At 27.6% G+C, this 9,168-nt stretch overlaps 1 protein-coding gene across 1 annotated transcript; it reads left to right on the top strand.

The window, feature by feature from the left end:
• Positions 1-2,171: 2,171 nt before the first annotated feature.
• On the top strand, positions 2,172-8,309 carry LOC124954682 (sodium-independent sulfate anion transporter-like). Its single transcript, XM_047507953.1, has 13 exons — positions 2,172-2,220; positions 2,531-2,624; positions 2,731-2,794; positions 3,863-4,047; positions 4,150-4,345; positions 4,503-4,723; positions 5,279-5,423; positions 5,510-5,674; positions 5,989-6,150; positions 6,280-6,420; positions 6,696-6,841; positions 6,952-7,116; positions 7,730-8,309. Exons 3-13 carry the CDS (start codon positions 2,758-2,760, stop codon positions 7,874-7,876), a joined length of 1,710 nt encoding a protein of 569 aa, XP_047363909.1. The 5' UTR covers positions 2,172-2,220; positions 2,531-2,624; positions 2,731-2,757; the 3' UTR covers positions 7,877-8,309.
• Positions 8,310-9,168: the final 859 nt, after the last annotated feature.

Genomic DNA, 9,168 nt, shown 5'->3' with positions numbered 1-9,168 from the left:
ATATTTATATTTTAATAGTTTGTAACTTTTTTATTTTAATTAATTATAATTATTTATCTTGATAGTTCGTTTGTTTATTTTTTTTTTTTTTAATTTATTTAATTATCAATAGTTACGTTATCAGTTATTTCTTATTAATTGTTAATGTTCTTTCAAAATTATTATCATTAGAAATCCGATGAAATGAAGAATTATTCTTACTGATTTACAATTTGGTAATATTAGTATATAGTTAATTAATAAAATCACAAGGGAGTAATCATAAGAATGTTAACGTTGTTGCCGACGTTACGCGCGTAACTGATCGCAAAGGAGTCTCGTTTACCCTCGACTACCACTTTCAACGTACATCCCCTTGTGTATCCCCTACCATTCATAGTAAGGCGCAAGCGTATTGGTAGCTTTTATACTGTTGCGATTCAACAAGAGAAGAAACGTTAAAGCTTATAAATCGACCAAGAGAGAAAAGAAGAAAAAGAAGAAAAATTCCAGCGAAAAGCTTTACGATAAAATCGAAAAACCATTTCCTTTGCGGAATAAATTTTTTTTCTCATTTTTTTTCCTTTTTTTTTTTTACCCTCCCCCGTCCTCATTAATAATTTCATTTCTATCAAAAATCCAAAGATCTTTAATCTAGATATTATATTCGCATTGCAGGTGTATAATATTTAAGGGAATTCTCATATTAATATAATTATTAAAGGGAATTCTCATTTTAATTCTGATATCTCTCTGTATTTCGATAAAATAAAAAAGAAATATATTAAAACTATCTCGAATCTCTGTACATTGCGTATAGATATATACATAAACGTATATACGTTTCATTTATTATCATATTTCATTAGATAATTAATCATTTCTCAATTGGGAATACATATATATTCATGACAAATAAGCATATTTGTATTTGGAAATGAATTAATTATCACGAATCCTCAAATGTCTTCAATCAATTTTTGACTAATAAATTTATTAAACTTATCAATCAATAAAGAAAGAAAGAAAAAAAAAAGAAGAAAGAAGAAAATGATTGAATTCAGTCTTTCCAATCAAACTGTATACGTTTGTATATGTATATGAATATTGAAAGTATAGATATAAAATTTTATCTATATAAATCGATCAGTTACGCCCACTTGTTCGTTATCAAAATACATTCGTTAAAAGAACAAAAGCGATGTTTCGATTCTGTTATTTCCAAAAGATAACTCGACTAATCTCTAAATAATCCTGGATTATCATTTCAATCTGAAAAAATATGACTCACACATATATATATATACATAGACACACACAAAAACACAAATACATATTTATAATTATATAAACTTACATTTTTTGTATATCTATCCTTTTTTAATGCATTAACTGTTATGTTAACGAAGCATACATAATCGGGGACATACGACTACCTGTTGTGTCATTCTTTTTAGTATTCTCTACGGCCTAATAATTTTTCTTGCTGTTAAAACATTAAATCACGAAGGTAACTCGATATTAGATAAAATATTCGCGCATATACAAAACATTGGCCTGATATCAAAGAAATATTTTATTAGCCAGTAAAAATTATACATATATAATAACGATTTACTTGTATTAATTTATATCATTATGTTATGATATATTTACTATTATTCTATCACGATTCATGTAATATTATAATAAGCAATATTTTATTTATATTAACATCATTATTTTCATTATGATTATAATCTAAGTATCGATATATATATATATATATATATAATAAACTATGAAAAATAATGACTTGCTCATAAAATATTATTACATAATAGTAATTGCAATTTTTAGTACTTTTGAACATTTTTTTTTTTATTAAAAATTCTAACTATTATTTATATCGAACAGTCCAATATAGTACTCTACAATTTCTTTAATTAATGTCAACTAAAATAAAAAGAAAAAAGAAAATTATAAAGCAACGAACGATATTAAAAATTAGAGACAGAAAAAAGGTCGATGCTGTTCATTATAAAAAGAAGAGGGAAAAATCCAGTTAGGTGAGAGTAAGAGAGAGACAGATAGATAGAGAGCGAGAGAGAGAGAGAGAGAGAGAGCGAGAGAGAGAGAGAGACTAAGAGATAAAAAGAGATAGATAGACAGAAAACATTCTCCCGATGACTATATCTACGTCCTTCAGTCGTGCCTCATCCTCGTGGTACGAAAGTCGTCTCTCGTTCGAGATATCGTTCCGTTCGTGTTAATACATAGACAATAATATTTGTTTTCTTTTTCTTTCTTTCTTTCTTTCTTTCTTTCTTTTTTTTTTTTTTTCTCTCAACAACAATCAGTACGACACAGTTCTCCTTGTTGTTATTAATCATTATTAATCGTTCAAAGGCATGTTAATCTCCTCACGTAGAATCAAGAATTAATGTTACTAACGATAAACGAATTAATTAATTAATTTTTTTCCTATTTCTTTCTTTATTTCTTTTTTCTTTTTTTTTCTTTCTTTTTTCTTTTTTTTTGTTTTTTTTTTTTTTTTTTTTTTTTTCCATAGATTCATTACAAACGATAATGGCTAAGCGATCTTTTATATAAGCATTATGATATGCTCTCAAGGTGTATGCAGAAGTAACTCGTAACTACGACAGGTATCTGAAAAACTTTTGATTGAAATTTTTTTTCTAAATAAACTCAGGTGCAGGTGTTTATTTTCGTCCTCTTTCTTCTTTTTTTTTGTTCTTTTTACACGTGAAGATAAAAGGATCTTACTATACAAGTGAAATGTTCAACGGGATACGTGATATATTGAGTGATACAGGTTAGTTATTTCATTGTTTCGGAGTACATGCCGAGTCATAGTAAAAAAAAAAAAAAAAAAAAAAGGCTAAGAAATGTTCCTCTTTCTACTAATAAAGTTCTTATCGATCGATCGATCCTTCCGTTTTTCTTGTTCGGATGGAAAATCTATCTTTCGTGTTTACTCTCTCTCTCTCTCTCTCTCTCTCTCTCTCTCTCTCTCTCTCTCTCTCTCTCTCTCTCTCTCTCTCTCTTTCTCTCTCTCTCTGTCTTTCTCTTTCTCTCTCTCTCTCTCCCTCTTTCTCTCTCTCTTTTTCTCTCTCTCTGTCTTTCACTTTCTCTCTCTCTATCCCTCTTTCTTTCTCTTTCTCTCTCTCTATCCCTCTTTCTCTCTCTTTCTCTCTCTCTCTCTCTCTCTCTCTCTCTCTTTCTTTCTCTTTCTCTCCGTCAGCCTTATAGTTAACTCGTAACAATTTGATAAGCGTTCATTCGTCTTTCAAAACTTACAATTTCGATCACGATAGTTCCCTCAAGTTTATTACATGCGATGCTATGTGTATATATATATGTGTATATATGTGTGTATATATATATATATATATATATATATACGTATAAATATATGTGTATATAAAGACGTATAAATAAATAAATAAATATATATATTTTTTATTACAGTAGATAATCATACTCTTGATTTAAGGATTATTCTTTACTTCCATTTCTTGTTGATACATTTATTTAAAAAAAAAAAAGTAAACAAATAAACAATAAATATAATCTTCCATTTTTCTAAACAAATTTCAATTAAAAAGAAAATAATGATAATTATTTGTCATTTAAACTTGTGCGACATTAACAGAATTGTTTATTCATTAAAAAAGAAAAAAAACTAAAAGAAAAAAAAAATATATATATATATATATAAATTTTATTTCGTATCTGTCTATCTCTTTTCTTATAAAAAATATGTATTGTATAAACAAAAAAAAAAAAGAAAAAAAAAAATATGCGAATGAACAAAAAATAAAATACGATAAATTGGTATGAAAAAGGAATGAAACTTTAGCTTTGCTTTGCTTTGCTTCAGCGATCATGTTAAAGGATAAGCATGCTTGTCAAGGTTACATCAAACGCAGACTACCGATTTTTGCATGGTTACCAAAATATAAATTGGCATGGTTAGTTCAAGATGCGCTCGCTGGTTTAACCGTAGGTCTTACAGCAATACCTCAAGGGATTGCTTATGCCATCGTCGCTGGATTAAGTCCCGAGGTAAATTTACTTCATATCCTTTTTTAACATGGGTATATATATCTTGTATTAATTCGTTAGATTAATTCGTTTTCAATTATTTTTATGTATTATTATCATTAGTACGGTCTGTACTCTGCATTTATGGCTTCCTTCGTCTATATCATTTTCGGATCTTGCGAAAACATAACTATAGGGCCAACGGCTATTATGGCAACTATGGTACAATCACTTGTATTAAATTATGGTCCGGACATGGCGATATTATTAGCATTTTTAAAGGGATGTATCATCATGCTGTCAGGCCTATTTCATTTAGGTAAATTGAAAGAATATTTTTTTATTAACATAATTTCGATCGAACTTATCGTTAACACTTTCTTTTTCTCTCTCTCTCTCTCTCTATATATATATATATACATATATATATATATATATATATATATATATATATATATGAAAATAATTATTTACAGGTTTCCTTTTGGATTTTATCTCTCTTCCCGTCATAACTGGGTTCACTTCTGCCGCTGCGATTAGCATTGCCTCGTCCCAATTCAAACCGCTTTTAGGTATACCAGGAAGGACCGAAAGCTTTTTAGATTCCATTGAACAAGTCTTTTCGAATTTAAAAGCTATCAGGTATCAGGACACGATCTTGGGTATTTGCACGATCATCGTTTTAGTTATTTTCAAGGCAAGATAGATATTTTTAGTATATAATATCTTAGGTTGTACGAGCCGAACTTTTGGATATTTTGGAATATGAAATTGAGAGAGAGAGAGAGAGAGAGAGAGAGAGAGAGAGAGAGGAAGGGAGAGGGAAAGAAATATTTTTAATCACACAAAATGACATTTGATAAGCGATCTTTATGAAAATTAATTTTAATTAAATTGGATTGTTTTGGGTATAAAGAAATTATTTGCTTACGTAGAAGACAAATCCTTTTAATTGAATCGATATTATTAATAATAACAAGTAATTTTTATAAATATTGATTAAGTGAATTATATAAATATTAAATAAATCGTCGTTGTTACCTGAGTAAAAAAAAAAATTTCTTCCAGTAAGATATTTTCTTTTCTTTTATCAATAATAATCTATCAATGATAAATTTCGATAATTCAAGTGATAATATTATTTATCGCAATAATACTTAATATATATAAATATATATATGTCAAGTATTAATCAATAATCATAATTATCAAAAATCGTTCTATTTTAATTCTTTTAATGTTTTTCTAATAGAACCTACCTGGGAAGCGAAATGGTACTTGGTCGCAAAAAAGTTTTTGGGGTTTAACTTTGGCAAGAAATGCTATAGTTGTTGTCACAGGAACCATTATAGCTTATATATGTTCTTCTACTGGAAATGAAATATTCAACCTTACAGGTAAAAGAGTATTTTCAGAGATAGTCATCGCTATCACGGATCTTGTTTATTTTTGCATTTCTTTTAACATTTTATGTGATACTTAGGATCAATGGGTAAAACTTTACCACCGTTCAAACCACCACCTTTTTCCACGATATTCAAAAGTAAAACTTATGATTTCGTGGAAATGACAAAGATTATGGGATTGACAATCATTTCCATTTCTGTTGTCTCTACTATAGAACATATAGCAATAGCCAAGGCCTTTGGTGAGTTCTTTCAAAACAAATTTATGAAGTAATATTTTTTTCAAAAATTATGTATAAAAATTAAACTACTTTAAATTAATTTGTTTAAATATTATCAAAAAAGATTCGCATTAAACTAATGAAGATGTATATATTAGTGTGTGTTTTATATATATTTTATATACCCATAGAAAAATATTAATAATAATATTAAATAAAACAAAATAATATATATATATATATATATATATATATATATATATATATATATAATATTTTCTATAAAAATTTTAATTCACATTCTTTTTTCTTCTCTTTTTTTTCTATATTTTCAGCAAAAGGAAAATCTCTGGACGCAACCCAAGAGATGTTTGCTCTTGGAATTTGCAACATCTTAGGATCTTTTGTGTCATCGATGCCAGTTACAGGATCCTTCACGAGGACAGCTGTCAATCATGCATCAGGTGTAAAGACACCTTTCGGCGGTCTATTCACAGGTAATTCTTATAAATATAATTATATATTATTTTCTTTTAAATTTTTATTCAAATTTTCATCATCTTAATCGTTGATTGACATCATTCTTACTTTTTTCTCTTATTTCTTTTTTTTGCTGCTTTTCACAGGTTGTCTAGTCCTGCTCGCTGCAGGATTCTTAACACGTACCTTCCGTTTTATTCCTAAAGCAACATTGGCTGGTGTTATATTATGTGCCATGTATTATATGCTCGATTTTGGTACTTATATGTTACTATGGCGTGCGAAAAGTAAGTTAGATAAATCACATTATTGTATTAATTGTATTACAATCAATTAATATTATTTAAATATTTTTTTTTTTAATTTTATATAAATAACTCAATGATATAATTATATTTATTATTATCAGGATGGTGTATGTATTACAAAAAAAAAAAAAAAAAAAAAAAAAAAAAAAAAAAATGAATATATTTATAATCAAATTAGATATAAATATAATTATATTATTACAATTATTTATATTTTATTATTAATATAATATATAGACATGCAAATTTTTTAGAGATCGATTTTGTCATTATGATACTGACATTCCTGCCATGCCTTTTCCTTGGCCTTGAATTAGGAATAGCCATTGGTGTGGTTTGTAATTTAGCGACATTACTATACTTTTCGGCAAGGCCATCCGTCGAAACGAAGATCGAACAGGTCTGTTAAGGGATAAGAAAAATTTTTTTATCAATTTTTCTTTTCCTTCATATACATATACATATGACTTTCTTTTTTTTTTTTTTTTTAATTTTTATTTCTATTTTTAGAATGACGATCATCGAATTATAACACACATAATTCCTGAAGAAGCTGTTGCCTTTCCGGCAGCGGAACATCTGCGTGCCAATATAATGAAACTTTCCGAAACAACTCATTGCAATGTTGTATTAGACTGCAGGAATCTTAAGAGAATTGATGTTACTGTTGCAAAGGTAAGATGAGTACATGTATATATATATATATATATATATGTATACATATACATATAATACTCATAATAATAATCCTTAAATCATTCCCGAACATAAATGCGTCGAAAAGAAAAATATATTGTTTAGGACCATTCACATAATCATCGCTAAAAAAGAAAAAAAAAAAGAAAAAAAAGGAATAAAGAGAAAAAGAATTTTAATGCTGCAAAATTTTTTACCGTGTTGGTTCAATAAAATGAAAATTGTATTTTATATTTAAATAAATGACTAATAATACTTTTACACAGTAATACCATACTAATAAATTACTTTTAGTAATATTTACTGGTATTTTTTTTAATAGAACTGCATTCTGATATAATTTACAGTGACAATATTTATTTAGATATTCATATAAATATATAATATTTGTTGAGTCTGACTAATGTGCACCATTCGTTACATTAGTACAATTTATACTTGACAAATATTAATCCAATTAATAAGCTAACAAATAATTATTGTTTTTGTGAACGGATAAAATGAAATAAAAAATTAATTTCTGTTGGAAAAGATCAACGCGTAAAATGTCCGAACGTACTATTGTCTTTAATTATATTTTATTCCATTTCAGAATATTAAATTATTGGCTAACGATCTTTCGTTACGCGGACAAGAAATAATCTACGTTAATTGTTGCAAGAACGTCGAGGATATCTTAAAGACGGTTGCACCGGAATTACAAAACGAGTTTCATGAAATTGTCATTGCTAATAGCTGATAACAATAGAAGAGTAAAGGAGAAACAAGAGAGAACAAGAACCAAAGGAGACGTCAAACAATCGAGCTTGAAAAATCAATTGCAAAAGGACACGAATGAAACGATTTAATATAAAATCAATGTTCTCTATTATTCTCAAGTTCTACACCTTAAGAATCGAAAACGACGCGATGCTCATGGATCGTCGACATTTTCTTCTATTCGTTCTTATTCTTAATTGTTAAAGTGGTTATTAATTAAAAAAAAAAAAAAAATAGAAAAAAAAAACATTGGTGAAAGAAATGTTTGGTGATTCATTTGGTTGTAAATTAAAATAAAATAACCAATATCAGTTCTGATGCACGAAGACTGTGAAATTCCTGAACTGACCGATAGTATATTCTATTTAAATAATAGAATTAAAATAAATGTATATCAAATATTTTTATATATTTTTTCTTTTTTTTTTACCTCCATCCTCAAATCAATTACATGGAATTGTCGTAAAAATAATCTAGTAGATTCCTATCGGTCGAATATGATTATGAATCCATCGATTCGTATTGATAGGGAATCCAATTGACCAAATATCACTAAAACACGAACGGCTGAACAGCCCAAAATCGATCCTGTATAATAGCTATAATAATATCCAGTTTCTCCCATAAAGGAGAAGCTTCATATATGACAGTCAGTATTAATAAACATTTCTCTCTTTTCTCTCCCTTACACACTTATATACATATACAGACAAACCAGATTATTTTAGCTAAAACAATCGGCTCTTTTAATAGCAAAAACTTTGACCTTCGTTCTAAGTACCGCAATAAAGCTGAGATATAGTTAAGATACCGAGACAATGATAACAATTTTATCATATCTTTAAAAGAGTTATTCGGATAAGTATTATTCGTATAGATATATACTATTTTCAAAAGAATTAGAGGTAAAGTTTATTTAAGCAACCATTAGCTCGATATTACTTGCAATCGAATGTATGTCATAAAAAAAAATTATACATATTATACCGCAAGTAAATCGATTTATTTATCAATCAAATAAATAAGGTCGGTAAGAACGATCAGCATTGTTTTTATCGACTAAGTAATATAGCCGACAATACCAAACTCCCGTTTAACTAATCATACAATCAAACAGAAATTTACTATACCGATCTAGTAAATTCGATTGATAATAAAAGTAATTTATTGTATTGTTCGATATAACTCGGCCGATAACAGTAGAGAGCTGTTTAATACTTAACTATTATTATGTTAATATAGATACTCGTAGCAAAGTCATTTCACCATCCT

This window comes from Vespa velutina, chromosome 16 (genome assembly GCF_912470025.1).
Source record: "Vespa velutina chromosome 16, iVesVel2.1, whole genome shotgun sequence".
NCBI lineage: Eukaryota > Metazoa > Arthropoda > Insecta > Hymenoptera > Vespidae > Vespa > Vespa velutina.
This window is presented reverse-complemented; position numbering and strand designations above follow the sequence as displayed.